Source organism: Henckelia pumila, chromosome 3, assembly GCF_033568475.1.
Source record: "Henckelia pumila isolate YLH828 chromosome 3, ASM3356847v2, whole genome shotgun sequence".
Classification (NCBI taxonomy): Eukaryota; Viridiplantae; Streptophyta; class Magnoliopsida; order Lamiales; family Gesneriaceae; genus Henckelia; species Henckelia pumila.
This window is the reverse complement of record NC_133122.1, coordinates 49,776,629-49,792,612: the sequence shown is the minus strand read 5'-3', so window position 1 is coordinate 49,792,612 and position 15,984 is coordinate 49,776,629. Positions and strand designations below refer to the sequence as shown.

Below are 15,984 nucleotides of genomic sequence, written 5' to 3'. Positions count from 1 at the left end.
GGATGTGATGAATTGTGCGTCCAATAGTTGAGTGTCAACTCATGGTGGGCACATTATGTGGGCACGGTAAGTGGGCAGGATAGCAAAACTATATATATATTTATATATATATATATATATATATATATGGAAATCAAAATTTTACTATCTCACTTATGTGATAGAATTCATTACCATTTTCACTTTAAAATTTATAAAAACTAAATTCTTAAATTCTTTCCACTTCATATATTTATTTATTCTTATTTTTTCGATTTTTAAATTACATAATTTTCATTTATCATGTTATATAGATATCACATATATATTTAAGGCACCGTTTGGTTTGAGGTATGATATAAATAATATATAGATAATAAAATTTTATATAAAAATGTTAAATGACTATTTTGTCTTTTTAACAATAAATAAAATAAAAATTATATTATTTATAAGGGATAATATAGTAATTTAAATTCAATGATTTGATTGATGTAAAATAAATATTTAATATATGGATAAATAATATGATGAGAAAAACGTGAAATGAAATGTAATAATTTATACATATATTAGTAATATGTTGAACACAACGGTGTTTTATTTTGTTACCTATGCATGATATGTATCTCGAAACAATAATATATATAAAAAAATATCCATATGACGTAGCCGGTTCCCCACCTGGCCCCCAAGGGCCGCCGGTTTAGTGGACAAGCTCGAATCAAACCGTAGCCGAGGTTTTGTTATTAGCCGTCAATTCGGAATTAAAAACTCGATTATAAATTCAGGATTTTAAATTCAGTATTGCGTACATCCTTCTCAATCTTGATCATATATCTGAGCAGATTATAAAATTGTTTTTTGTTCTCGTGAATTTTCTCCTTTTTTTTTTCTCACTCTTATCTATGTATTTTTTATGTGTTTATAAAATAACATTTTCTCACTTCACGTTTTCTTTCGATTCACGGTTTTATTTAGCGAGACCGTTCTTCGAGTAATGACCCACAAGAACTCTCAATTACATGTCATGAAATGGAAGCATTATTTTGAATATACATACAATTTCAATTATGCGATGGTAAGCTATATTTATTTGCTAAAAATTTAAAATTTATAGTCGAGAAAAAAAATAACAATAGAACGTGTTCTGTGACGAAATAGTTGGGGAAATTTAAATTTTTCCAATGTCTTTTCGTAATTTTAGGACTCGGGGAATTATTAGCCACCTTGAAACAGAGAACAGTGTCCATTAAAAGAATGGGCCTATAGGCCCACTATGATTTTCGTACAACTACTCAACCCAATAAAAGTGGAGAATTAAATGGACTCCCAACAGATCTTTCACATATTTTGTTCATTTTCAGATTTAGATTTGGATTTAGATTTGGATTTGGATTTGCTTAACTATTATTTTTTAAAAAAAATTTGTGCTGAGTGTATTGAAATGAACAATGCTATATGTACAACAAAATTTGTATAACAAATTTACACCACACATAATACAATACAAAAATTTAATTTATCAAATCTCATGATACATTGAATGCAAAATCCCACGATATAATATCAAAATATCACGAAATAATAGCAAAATATCACGACATAATTGTTGTAAATATCGTTGTACGATATACTGATTATACATATAGCACTATTCGTATTGAAATAAATTAGAGAGTTGGTTACTCTAATTTTTTGTATTATAAGGTACATTAAAGAGGGTAATTTTACATAGAAAAATTCATTTGCAACAATTCTTTTGACATTTCATGTTAAATTAAATATTGATTGTCAGTTGTCGCATCTCAAATTTAACATATTTAAAAAGGAACATACCAATAAAATAAAAGGTGACAATTATTTGCTAAAACAACTTAACGTGGAATGTTATAACAATTAGTACGGATGAGTCTTGTTTTTATTTTATCTTTTTAAAACATTATTTTCTTTTTTAAATGTATCTTTTTTTAAGGAGTTTTTTTTTTAAATCTATCTACACATGAGAAATTAAGTCGATTATATTATCATATTACGTACTTAATAAATTAATATAAAATAACGAATATTCACCTTTTGACTCTAATTTTTTTGATAAAATAAATAATATTTGTAGTTAATTCACCAATCAATTTACAGAAAATTTCGCAAAAAAATCTAAAAATCCGGGATAAAAAGTAGGGGTACTGAAAAATATCTCATGTTCTTGTCTTTGAAGTCACATCAGATAATGATTAAATGATTATAGTCCGTGTATCTGTTGAGAGTAAATTCTCATTGAATACCTAAATCCAAATACATATGCATGCTCAGTCCCTTATTATAAAAATATTTGTTTAAACTTCGTGGACCCACATTTTTTTCTCGGATGAAAATGAGTACAAAATATTAAAAATAAGGTACGAATATATGATATTCCAGTACAAAACATTGAAAATCTGGTATAAAAACTAAGATTTTGAGTATAAAATTAACATGAAAATTTTTATTAATAAGAAAAATATGTCATTAATATTAATATTTTAGTATTCAAAAATCATATATTTATACCAGATCTAACACATTTCGTACTCAAAAAACATATATTAGTGCTCTATTTCTGATATTTTGTATCCATTTTCATCAAAACATATAATTTGTCATTAATGTCAATATTTATCTATATATTTGAGTACTAAAAAATCATACATTTATACCAGATTTTTAATATTTTGTACTGAAATATCATGTATTCGTACCTTATTTTCAATGTTTTGTACTGATTTTCATCCGAGAAAAAAATGCGGGCCCAGGGAGTTTAAACAAACATTTTTCTGACAGGGGACTGAACATGTATATTTGTTTGGGTTTAGGTAGTGAACGCTACTTTACCAATCCTTTAACTAGTACTCGCTATTCAGTTTTGAATGTCACACATTGTTTTGACAATATATATAATTAAATCGATAAAATTGTTTTTTTAACTCACAAAAACTCACATTGTATTTTCAGGGGAAAAAAAGTTCATATGATATCGTTTGGATCTTTGATTGGACTCAAGTTATAAAACACGTTATAAACTTTGTCCATATTATTTACCATGGTAAAAATATTTTTAACGTAAAAAATAATATTTTTTATTGAGTTATACAAAGTTAGATGCATTATGTATAAAATTAAATTGTGAAACAAATTCTCGTGAGATTTTTTATATTATAATATATAATTTATAAATATATAATGTTCATACAATCATTTAAATTTAGATAAGATTGAAATAATTTTGTTTGCTAGTGAACCTAGCACAATATAAAATTTTCTTTAAACGTAATAATAAATTATAAAATACAAAAGTGTGTTGATATTGCCAAGGTTTGTATTTAACAATATAGTATAAAATAGTGTAGACAAATTATGTGTTATTAAACACGGTTTGGATAATATTTTAAGAATGTTTTTAGTATTTCATAAGTGACAAAAACTTAATTATGTGTTTATAAATAAATTTCGTAATTTTTTTTTGAATAATATTTTTAAAAAAATGTTTTTCAAGTAAAATTTTTAGAGAACGATTGAAATGTTAAACGCATATTTATTTGAAAATAAAAAGGAAAATGAGAACCAATTTTTTTTTTTTAAAAAGAATAAAGATTTAAAGCAAAACAAAGGAAAGTAGTGGTGAAGGATTTTCCGTCGACGCGATCATCTAGCTTCCATTCATTTCACTTTCTCCAAACGAGATTGCTCTTAAAATTTGCTAGAATATTATTGCATGTGCATTAATCATTTAATTGATTATTGTTTAATTAAGATGTATTTGAAATGGTTTTATATAATGGTGGTCAGATTTTTTACTGATTTATGACGTTAATTTTTTTCACAATGACCTTCGAACAACCTACTTAGAGATAAAGATCAAAGAAAATTTGAAAATTGAGAAATCACATATCAAAAATCTTAGTCAAACAAAAATTATAGTTTAAAATTTTCCCTTTTTTCCCCTTTCGCGGGAAGTATAAAAATTATGAATATTTTTCAAGAAAAGTATGCATAAAATTAAAATAAAAAATACCTATGCAAAGATGTATTATTGGATCACTTTCGAACGATTGGTTTTTTTTTTTTTTTTTTTTGTTCCAAAGTCATAAAATTTGTGAGATTTTGAGATGATAATAAAAGCACAATGGGAGGACCCCCACAAAGACAATAAATGAGCATAAGTTTGGTCCCTCCCCATATGATATTCAACTACCCTTTAGATACAATAACTTTGACAAACTGATTTTATTGTAGAAATTGAGTTGGCTTCAAATGTTACTTAGTTTATGCTTTTATGTTGCAGGTACAATACTACTACTATTTGTGAGCTTTAATCCATTAATATATATATATACATTGTATTTTTATTGAACTTCGATTTTAGTCTTTGCTATATTGTTAACTTTCAGTTATAATCTGATTTTTTTTTTGTATTTTTTTGCAATTGTAGTTTTTTTTGGACATGAAGATGATGTGTGGTGATGTTGGACCGACGTTAACAGTGGCACATTGACACTCCGATTAAAAATAATTAAATTAGCAAAAATCGAAAAATACATGAATATTAAAATTCGATAACATATAAGATCAAAATCGTAAATAATAAAAACCATGATGAGAAATGCAAATTTTAACACCTAAACATAATTTTGATATTTTGTGCGGCTGAAATTAAAATTTTATTAAATAAAAAACCAAAATTGCAAAAATACAAACATGTTTTTAATTTTTTAAAACAATATATTAATTAAAAATCGAAATAGATCCGGCCCACCAATCATCAACTTGAGAGGTCGTAATAAAGATGCCAGCCATGCCACGCTAGTGTTGTCCATCTGTCTATTATTATTATTATTATTATTATTATTATTATTATTATTATTATATCTCCCATACAATCTTTTGTGCAATAATAATGGTAATCATCGGTATTATTTTATCTGTGCCTATCATCATTCATTACTAGAAAGAATTATTTTCATCACTTCAGCAACGAATATAATGCCAATCATTAATGTAGTACATTGATGATTGAGAAATGCTACTTGAATTACACATTGCATATAAAATTACAAAATTATTTATTCACTTTATTTGAAAAAAAACTTTTCAAAATACATTAAGGATATTTATGTAATTTCAAATGCAACGTGTAACCCTCTGTGTACATGTAACATCAACCTTGATAATTAGGAATATTTTCATGAGGCATGATTTATGAATGTCGCATTCACAGGATATTTTTAAATATAACCCAAGTTAAAGTTGATACAACAACATAAAAATTCGTTTTTATAAAAGTGTTTTTTTTAAAAAAAATTTAATAGTTATTTTAAGAACGAATATGTGTTTAGAGAACGTCAATTTTATAAAAATATTTTTACAATTAAATGATAATATGTTTTGATTTTTATCTTTGTTTTCATTTCTAAAAAAAAAAACTCTCAATTATTCTTTAAAAATTATACCTATAAAATATTTTTTATAAATATTTTCAATACTTCTCCTTCTCTAGCAATTGTTTGTAACACGTACAGTTATTAAATATTTGTGACAAGGAATCATTAATGATTTTTCTTTTTTTGATTCGTGTCATATTATGCCTCACAAATAAGCAAAATCCAGTGTGGCGATATTTCTTCGGTGCAAATTTCATGACATTAACATAGTGGGATCTATTTGTTACTATTTATTAAATATAGGCATATCAGAATAACTAACTTGTTGCATGACTTATTTTTTAATACACCCAAAATATTCTTCTTTTTAATATTTTGTTTTCTTCATATTTCTTGCTCACTATGTCCACATCTCCAATAACACTCTTTGTCAATTTCAGTTTTTTTTTTCTAATTAACTTAACCTATTAAGAATCAAAATTCATAAACATTGTAGTTATTATTTTACACACACAACGTCGCTGGTTACTATTAAAAATTAGTTAAGTTTAATATTTTTTTGCTATTTTTATTTCTAAATGTTCACAAACATGAGATGACAACTGAAAAGATCCATCGAGAAGAATCTGTTCAAACATCATTTTAACTTTATATATTACATTTTCTCATGATATAATAATTTGGATAAAGGATCTGGGGGTCCGAGCTAGATACACATGATAATTGACAACAAATTTCTTGGAATGTCTTGGCCATTTGTTCTTACACAGCCAGTGGATAAGGAATGAGTACTTGCTAACAAAATAATCACATATACCATAAGATCATCTAACTCTGCTGGTACAAAGCCAGAAAATTCCTATATCCCACATATCTTATCGCTTTTTGTTTAAATAAATAATCATTAAAAAAAACTAATATAGCCAGAAAATTGTAAAGAGCTTCTATTTCTTTATCTATTTAAAAATCCATTTACCACTCCAAATATGATATTTAATTAGATGCAACAATTCTCCTATGAAAATGTTTTAAAGAATTTTAATTTTTTTAACTAGACACGGTTCGATGCAAGGACGAGAATGACAATCATTCTACTCAAGTTTTACAACAATTAGAGTTAAAAATAACCATGTTATCGTTTTTCATATTATATATATATATATATATATATATATATATTTATATATATAAGTAAGTCATCTATGTGAGATGATCTATCAGATATTTATTCGTGGATATATATATGAAGTTGATGTCATATGACTCATATTGACATTGATACACCAGAAGAAGCAACTAGGGGTGAATATTCAGTTAATTCGATCAAAAATCAAACCGAATTAACCGAAGTACATTTTGGATAACTGAACCAAACCGAATTAAAAATCGGTTAATGCTTTCTTAAAAAAAATTAAAAAAATTAAAATTTTATAAAATTAATAATTTAAATATGATATTTTTATCATTATAAAAATATATTAAGCTTAAAAAATTAAAATAAGAAAAATTAAGTAAAATATTAAATATAAACACATTAAAAATATATTATAAATTATATATAAAGCCTAATAAAAAAAATTCAAAATTTAATTATTTATAATTCGGTTAACCGAATTAACAGAATATTTTTTAAGAAAACCAAAATCGAAATCGAACCAATATAATCGATTTAACCGAAATTTTCTAACATAAAAACCGAATTTTTGAATTAAACGAATCAAATTTTTGAATTGATTCGATTCAATCGATTAATTTGGTTTAACCGAAATTTTGCTAACCCATAAGCAACTACTTGCACCAGACAAGCATTTTTATGGAGTCCATTTATCAATCATAAGAAGATGCACGCCGTACGTGTACACTGCCACCGCTGCCTCTCCACTGGGAACCAATTTTAGCCCAGAAAGCGACGATCGCTGAAAGAAAATCATTCAATTTCATCCCCAAATCTCTTCATTAAATACCTTGTTTATGCATCAACAAATTGCACACTAGATATTAATTAGCTGCTGGGTTTGCTAGCTAGACATAGAGTACTGGTGTAACGATGCGTAACATGGCTAGCTCCGCCTCGCCCAAAGGCATCGCCGCCATAGTAGGCGTCGGAGCCAAGCTCGGCCGGTCCATCGCCCGGAAATTCGCGCATGAAGGGTACACTGTCGCCATTCTCTCCCGCGACCTAGGCCAGTACTTTCTCACTACATACACCGAATTAATTACCCAGATCGATGGATCGATGCAGATTTAGTTTAATTTGTTACTGCAGGTAGACTATCGAGATTCGCAGATGAAATAGCGAGAGAAGAGAAAGCTCAGGTGTTCGCAATCCGAATCGATTGCTCGGAGTCCCGAAGCATAAGGGAGGCATTCGAGGGGGTTCTGTCTCTGGGATTCGTGGAAGTTTTGGTATACAACGCTTACCATCCAATATCGTGGAGCCCCACCAGTTTCGCCGATATCAGGCTCGACCACTTCGAGAAATCCCTCGCCGTCTCCGCCGTCGGCGCATTCCACTGTGCCCAACAGGTGCTCGATCGATGTGTAGTTTAGTACTCCGAATCAAACACTTAATTGGTACTGAATACTTTTGAGAAAATTGCAGGTGCTTCCGGGGATGGTGGATAGAGGAAGAGGCACCATTCTCTTCACTGGTTGCTCCGCTTCTCTTCACGGGATGCCTGGCTTCTCCGACTTGTGTATGTCACTCTTTCATTTATGTTCCAGATTGTGTGCTCATGATATTTTTTATATAAAAATAATAATTTTTCAGAAAAAAAAATTATCACAAGATTAATCCGTGTTGATTGATTTATCCTCTCATTATTCCTCACTTAAGGTATCGTTTGGTACAAGTACTAATTGTACTTGTACAACTTATGTTATCCAATCCCGCGTTCTTTTCGTCATATTATTTATCCATTTATTAATTATTTATTTTAAATCAATTAAATTATTAATCATTTATCTTACATCAATTAAATTATTGAATTTAAATTACTATATTATCTTTATTCTCAAAAGGACAAAATGATATTTTTTATTTTTAATATAAAATTCAATCAATCAAATCCAATAAACTATAATCTATCAATCAAATCAAATACTAAATTAACTATTATTTTCTATTTATTTTACATTACATTATATTACTTATCTAAATATTATTTATCATATCCTCGAACCAAACTGTGCCTTTGTATTATAATTATATAAACAAAATATTTAATTTATGTGTAACAGTGTTAAGCTTTCAAATATCTAGTGATACGGACTCATGAGGCAATTTTTCGTGAGACGAATATCTTGATTGAGCCAATTATATAAAAAAATTATTATTTTTATTGTAAATTCACGGATCCGTGAAACCGTCTCACAAGATGCATACAAATTATATTATGTAAGTGTTTTTTTCTAGTTAAGTTTTAAAAAGTAAAATATAAGCGATTAGATTCGCAAAATGATATTTGACTTCTTTTGGGCATTTTTAAAATAATCCCATACAAGCACCTTTGATAGAAAAGCCACTTTTAAACAAAAGTACGTACCATATATGATATATGTTTATACTTAAGATTTTTCTATCAAGTGGCTCAAAAAAGAAAAAATTCTATCCAGCAGTACTCATTGATTCAAAATTTTGTTCTTTTTGATCTTGAGCTATGATAAAATTCAAAATATACTTTGCATGTAAAAAAATAAAAATTGCCCTGACATCTGCAAGATCTTATTATAGTTACAAGATACAACTGAGCTAGCTATGTCTTAAAATAGAACATCAACTAATGTGGAAGTGATTAATTTTAAAATATTTTGGGAAAAACCACATTTGAAATTGTTATTTGATCAAAGAGACCCTCCTTGTTTGTTCATCTTGGCCGCTAAAAAATGATAATCTTTTTAAATTTTAGTTACATACGTGGTACGCATATAATTAATTTAAAGCATATTTTTCGAATTATTGGTTTTTTGTTGGCTTTGTTTTATGCCCCTAGTTATTAATGCTAAAGCATACTCATAATTTTACAAAGCATTTAAAATAAGTAGTTATTATATGTAATAACAGGCTGCGGGAAATTTGCAATGAGGGGGTTAGCTCAATGCCTGGCTAGAGAATTCCAGCCTCGGGGAGTACACGTGGCTCATATCATCATCGACGGCATAGTCGGCGCCCCTAGGTTCGTCGGTTTAACATTTTCCTAACTATATTTTTTAGATGTTTCAAACACTCCATTTCTTTTTTTTATTGGTTACATGCATGAGATTCCCCGCAGTCCGATGATTAATGATGATATGATCCACGAGATCCCTATAGAATCTTGCCCCTTTTCCACACAAAATCTTGGCACTTTTGCCCCACACCGGCTAGAATATATACCACATTCTTTTCAGCAAGGAGCAACTCTAGCAGATCCCACTAGGTCCACCATCTTTCGGTTTCATGACCAATAGTCCATATTGATGAATTTAGAATCTAATAATGAGACTAATATTTTGGCGACATTTTTTATGGTAGTGAATCAAGATTCAGCTTTCGCTATAGCTAATTCTTGTATTTGACGGCATGCAGAGGTACAATCCAACCATCTTCGCAGCAGAGATCCTCGACGTCTTCTTCAGTCGGGGAGTCACATGGAGGAGTAGGAGACGGGTCGATGGACCCAGACGCACTCGCTCAAACGTACTGGCAATTGCACGCTCAGGACCGAGGCGCCTGGACTCAAGCAATTGACCTTCGATCCACCGCTGGACCAAGGCTTATAAGATGAGAAGTATAGATTAATCCTAGCTACTCCATTGCCGCATCTACGTATGTATCATTCTCAGATTCGATTTGTAGTTAATTTATAGATTATGTTATCACTAGCGTACGTACAGCGTGTTATTTTCCAGTACTATTTTGTGTGAATAGTCAATTTAATTTGTATGCTACTTGAATGTATCCCGTGGCCAATATTCTTGAATCTGTTGAGGGACCGCGGTTTCTTAATTTGGAAGTCGTACGTATTAATTAGGACATGGATTGCCAAATTTGCGTGTCAAAGATGACATGTTTTACGAACCTATAATCCAATCGACAGGGATCAGTATTTCTGAATTTGATTAATTGGTTCTTGTTAGAGGTATCAAAACACACTCCGCGGGGCAGGCCAGCCCACAACACAACACATCGCAACTCACCGTTAAACATAACGTAACAAATCGACTGACTTTTTAAACAGGTTGAAAAAACAACAACTCAACCCATCTATTTTAGGTAACCTAACGAACATACGTATAATTTGACGATTTTAACGTATAATTTGACGATTTTAACGAATTAAATAGATAACCCATCTAACATACGTATAATTTGACGGTTTTAACGAATTAAATAGATAACCCATCTAACATACGTATAATTTGACGGTTTTAACGGGCTAACCCACAACCCACCATTATGCAAAATGAGACGGGCCGACCCACTTTTTAGACTGGTGAAAAAAATATCAACTCAATTCACCTATTTTATATGAAAAAACGAACCAACCCAACAGACTTAACTCATTTTAAGACCCCTAGTTCTTGTGAACCTCAATAATAACGTTTCGGAAATACTTGAAAAGAAGCATCACATCTCAAACACCAATATATCAAATTATCATTACAAAAAACACGCGACTATGGAAGAGGACATCGATCTGGGCCTTTTTTTCTTTTTACAACACAAAAAAAGAGAGCAGCTACTCGATCTTCTTCTCCTTAATTGGTTCTTTCTGTTTACCCGTCAGCTTATTGATAATTTTCTGGAGCTTCTCCCTAAACATGAAGTACCACCTTTCAGATTTGATCTTCAGTTTCTCCACATACTCGTTTATCTTCACCTCATTTTTCACATATATCAAAGGCACCGTCAATCCTCCCAAAATCCCTACAACATCCCAAATGAAAATTTTCATCATTAATTAATATTTAAGTTAATTAAAACCAAGAAATTAAACCGCGGTGGGAGAATTTTTAGATGAGGAGTTACGTCCGTACGTACCCATGTAGCAGATTGTAAGTAAATCGAAGTAGCTTCCCAACAAGGAAAGTGCATAGAAAGATGCCATAACTCCGGCGAACACAATCCATTCGCTCTCGGCTCCCACGTGGAGCATCATTCGTATGGCTCCGTTGATCCTCTGCTGGCATAAAGTGGCTGTCTCCGCTGTGCTCTGCTCGCTGATTTCGAATCTCGACAAATCCGGACTCTCTCTGCACCACACAAGTATTACTTAATCTCAATACGAAGTAAAATATCCAAACATGCATACACGTGTTTGGAACTCCATTTTTCATTCACAAACGCGGTCTATAACATTTTCATAATGAATTCCATTAGATGGGTACGTACTTATTGAAAAGACGATTCAGATTCCCCCAAGCAAACAAACAGACCACAATCGCCATAGCCAACCAAGAAGCCAAAGTCACGAACTTAAATTCGTATATCTCCATCGCCACCCACGTAGCTGTTGCCGCCAGCAGCAGCAAAATACCACCATCTTTTCTTCTCCATAACATTATATCCCTCACCCAATCTAAAACATATATACATATAAAGACTCAGCAAGTTTTTAAAAACTAACTTCAAATTAATTCTAAGTTCATATATACAAGAGATCAATAAATGTATGTATGTATATACCTGGATTTTCTTCATGGTGGGCGGTTTTTGGCGGAGGAGGCTGATCAGATTCCGGTGAAGCAGACATGATTCAAATTATGTCTCTAGTACTTTTCTACGGCAGAAGATAGATTGATAATGTAAGCCAGGTTTAAATATATATAATAATTAATTTGGGGTTACACGTATTATAATTTAATAGGAGACGTGGAAGCCATGCAGCTTTCTTCCCATTTTATTTTACTCATACATATATATCTGAAGAAATTTGTAGAAAAAATAAAATATTTAACATTTCGGTGGAAGTTTCTCGTTTTTTTTTTCCACGAAAATTAAATATACAACCTAGCTTCACACGTGGCTATGTGAATATATACCCAACGTCTTATCATATTTATCAAATAATAATTATCTATACTATTATATATAACTTGCCATCCTTTAATAACTATTTTTGTTGTGTCAAAATGACACCAATTTTTTTCTTCATTTTACTCCTCACTACAACAAATATGGCTTTTCGCAGCGCGATATCAACGGCGCATAATAAAAGTATGTCGTTGATGTTATTATTAACAGTGCGTGCATTTATGTGTGCTGTTAATATATTGATATCTTATAAAAATAACAGCATGCAATAGTTGGATGATGTAAATTATAGTTTCAACGGCGAGCAATTAAATGCACGCTGTGCAAAATTTTAACAACGGCGTTCAATCTGCGCGCCTTGAATATTTGAAATAAAAAAATATTATTTCAAGGGGCGCGTAAAAGTAAAACACGCCGTTAAAAAAACACACCGCCAAAAGATCCCCAAATCTCTTTCCCTTCTCTCCGCTCTCTCCTCTTTTCCCTCTGATAGAAACCCTCGGAAGAAATACGTCCTTCTCTTGCGGCTCTTCTTTTCGTCATCGCTGGAGTCTGAATCCTCGGCATGAAGTAGAAGAAATAATGAATGGTCGAGCTTTACGGCGATGAGATCCTTGGTTAAGGGCCACTGGATGTCATCGGAGACGGAGGTGAGAGATGCAACAGTGTTGCTCCCCTGAAAGGAGGCGGAGGATCCGAAAATCACCATGGCAAGCCTCGACGGAGTAGTGTCTGTCGATCAAGTGAAGAATGGCACCAGGGATCGTGACAAGGGATTCCTCGATCGATTCCATACAAAATTGCAAAAGAAAGAAAAAATTGCTCGGTCGTGCGAAGCCAATGAATCTGAGATTTCTTCCAAAACCAACACTTTTGCGTAGCAAATAGAATTTCTACAGTGAAGCTAATCTAACTCTGTAGCGTCTTTCCTATTTCCACCATTTCATCTGTTCTCACATGAAAAACAAGGTATTTTCTGTACCGTTTTTTTTTTTCAATTACATGTTTTTATATGAGAAAACAGCTATATTATTTTTTGCTCTTGGAATTGTCCATTTTCCATTTGTCAAGGTTCTTTTGTAATTGAGAATACTTCTTCCGTTTGGAAAGCTTCAATTTTTTTTTTTAAATATTGGAGTTTTTTTATGCTTTTCAGCAGTCTGTGGAGAACATAAATGTTGCTGATTTAGGTTCTTTTAATTTTGCGACCCAGTTCCAATATTGACATTATACACACTGCCATGGAGCATAATTCATTGCTGAAGTCCTAAGTTTCCTCGTAATTGTTTTGCAGCTTTTTCTTGTGTGGTTTCATTATTAGAAATTACTATGGTTCTAATTTGATTCTAGAAAACAATTGCTCGAGGGTAGTGTTTTAATTTGTTGGAGAAGAATCTTCCTGTAAAGATGACTTTATCACAATAGACATGTTTGCATATGTTGTATAATGTTGCATTTTTTTGGCGTTATGCTGGTACGTTTTGTACTTCCTTGACCTGTCAGGGTATTTTTTTTTTCTGATGATGCGTTTTGGAAATGGTTGAACTTCGAGAAATTGATACAACACGCGCTATATTAAGCAAACCCAAGTGATGGGTTTTCGTGACACAGGAGCAGTCGGAACGATACCTACGGCTTGAGCATCTGTTAGTTCGGACTTATTTTGATCCCAATGAAGGTAAGAGCTGAATCTTATTTACTGCCTCTGTTAGTGCTATTTATTTTGTACAGCCTCATGATTATGGCTTTCAGAAAATAGTTGGTTCGCAGTTCCTTGGCTGATTAATGATTTTGTTGACCATCTAATGCCTAGAGATAGCCAGATTTTATAGTCTCCCGTTTTTGGCGGTTTTTGGAGAAGATCATAAAATTCTGATTGCTCGAGATACGATTTTTATTGTTCTTATTTCTAAGTTTGTTAACTAGTAAATAAAATAAGTTAGGGAGAATTATTATTTTTTGTTTACTGGATAGTGGTCGTTCTTTAGAAAAGCAAAAAAAATAATAGCAAAGATTCTTGAATTATGCCCTTGTCTTGTAAAGATTTATTCATGGTCTGAACTAATAAAATGTTGGTATAGTGTGATAAAGTTCCGTTCTGGAAGACATACTATTTACTTTTAGGAATTTTCCCGAAAAATTTCTAGAGACTTTTAAGTTTCTTTTTAGGAATTAATAAGGATAAATAAGCAAATTACTAATGCAACATTGTTTGTTTTACATTTCAAAAAATATGTTCAATTGTTGAAAACAAATCATACGTATCTTTGATTAATAAGATAGGTTTTTTACGGTGTCCAGATTTTATTATAATTATAAGTTACTTAGATTAAGTAGTATGCCACAAAATATGTTCACCCTTCTTATTGTAATTTGCACACTTCCCCCTTTTCATTGGTTTTTGGTTCCTTGATGGGTGGTTTTATGTTGTAATTGTGAAATTATCAATTTTATATCTGCTGCTTCTACTTGTGGGAGTTGAAAACTGATTATTGGCATCATTCAGGTTTGGAAAAAATACAGTTTTGGTTACTTGTGCAGTAGGAGAATCTTATATATTTTATGACAAGCATTAGAAGATATACTTCTCTGAGTTAGATAATATATTTCCAGATTGTTTCTTTATCAAAGTCTCTTGATTTAAAAATTTATTGTGGAATAAGATTGACTAAGTTTGAAGCCTTAGAACATAGTATCTCAGAACATTGTTTCTTTGTCACCTGATTCACAATTTCTTACTTTCTGGCGGTAATCTTTAATACAGTAGCTTTTTCACAGGTCGATCCAGGCCTATCTTTGAGCATTGATAAAGATTTGCTATTCATTTCAAGTAGCATGGTGCTGGTTGTCTGATATTTTAAATTAAGGTTGATACCAAAATTACGTGTTCTTGATGCTTTTAGTTTTCTAGAAATTAAATCTCCCGATAGGATTACTCTGTTTATTTTCCGAATTCAGTTATTCGTTCATTTGAAAACTGTTAGGATGTTGAATTTTCTTTGACATCTTAAGCAGGCCTTTCTCCCCTCCCACTTTTTTTCCTCTTAAAAATTAACAAGTCTACAGTAGATGGAAAGTTGTGACTACGTGACTTAATTGTGCTTTGCTAATGGTAATGGTCAAACAAATTTTTCCACTTTGTTGGTTCTGCTGATTGGTACTGTTACATATTTAATTTCCTTCTCAGAAATGGTTGAGAGCATGAAAAAGTTGCAAAAATAATAAATGTTGAATCATCGGTCGATGAGAGAAACATACTTTCCGTTGGATACAAGAATGTAATCGGTGAACACAGAGCTTCATGGCGCATCATGTCGTCGATTGAGCAGAAGGAAGAGGCCAAATAAGGAAACGAAAACAATGTTTAAACTGATTAAAGATTACCACTAGAAGGTGGAGGATGAGCTATCCAAAAAATCTGCTTTGATATTCTTAGTCATTGACAATTGCATCTAATTCCCTCTTCTGGTTCCAGCAGAAGCTACTGTATTCCCTCTTTCTAATTCATATGGGTCGGTTACACACTATTTTTCACATTTCTTACTTTGTTCTATTTTAATTTCAGAATATAAG

The 15,984-nt window shown here is 31.1% G+C and overlaps 2 protein-coding genes across 2 annotated transcripts; one reads left to right on the top strand and one right to left on the bottom strand.

Annotated features, from left to right (window-relative positions):
* The first annotated feature begins 7,265 nt into the window (after positions 1 to 7,265).
* LOC140892866 (uncharacterized) lies at positions 7,266 to 10,259 on the top strand. The gene is made up of 5 exons (XM_073301893.1): positions 7,266 to 7,579; positions 7,663 to 7,922; positions 7,999 to 8,092; positions 9,460 to 9,571; positions 9,964 to 10,259. The coding sequence occupies exons 1-5, from the start codon at positions 7,444 to 7,446 to the stop codon at positions 10,160 to 10,162; spliced, it is 801 nt and encodes a 266-aa protein (XP_073157994.1). The 5' UTR covers positions 7,266 to 7,443; the 3' UTR covers positions 10,163 to 10,259.
* A 750-nt stretch (positions 10,260 to 11,009) lies between these two features.
* LOC140893487 (reticulon-like protein B13) lies at positions 11,010 to 12,152 on the bottom strand. Its single transcript, XM_073302549.1, has 4 exons — positions 12,064 to 12,152; positions 11,770 to 11,956; positions 11,419 to 11,630; positions 11,010 to 11,304 (listed from the first exon to the last, which is right to left on the bottom strand). The coding sequence occupies exons 1-4, from the start codon at positions 12,128 to 12,130 to the stop codon at positions 11,117 to 11,119; spliced, it is 654 nt and encodes a 217-aa protein (XP_073158650.1). The 5' UTR covers positions 12,131 to 12,152; the 3' UTR covers positions 11,010 to 11,116.
* Between the last annotated feature and the right edge of the window lie 3,832 nt (positions 12,153 to 15,984).

Excerpts from the sequence above, each read along its gene's own strand:
- LOC140893487 (XM_073302549.1), bottom strand. The coding sequence starts at position 12,130 with ATGTCTGCTTCACCGGAATCTGATCAGCCTCCTCCGCCAAAAACCGCC. Across the intron at positions 11,957-12,063 it reads CCACCATGAAGAAAATCCAG|ATTGGGTGAGGGATATAATG; the intron begins GTATATACATAC and ends TATATGTTTTAG. Across the intron at positions 11,631-11,769 it reads CTGAATCGTCTTTTCAATAA|AGAGAGTCCGGATTTGTCGA; the intron begins GTACGTACCCAT and ends TGTGTGGTGCAG.
- LOC140892866 (XM_073301893.1), top strand. The coding sequence starts at position 7,444 with ATGCGTAACATGGCTAGCTCCGCCTCGCCCAAAGGCATCGCCGCCATA. Across the intron at positions 7,580-7,662 it reads CATTCTCTCCCGCGACCTAG|GTAGACTATCGAGATTCGCA; the intron begins GCCAGTACTTTC and ends TTGTTACTGCAG. Across the intron at positions 9,572-9,963 it reads GGCATAGTCGGCGCCCCTAG|AGGTACAATCCAACCATCTT; the intron begins GTTCGTCGGTTT and ends GACGGCATGCAG.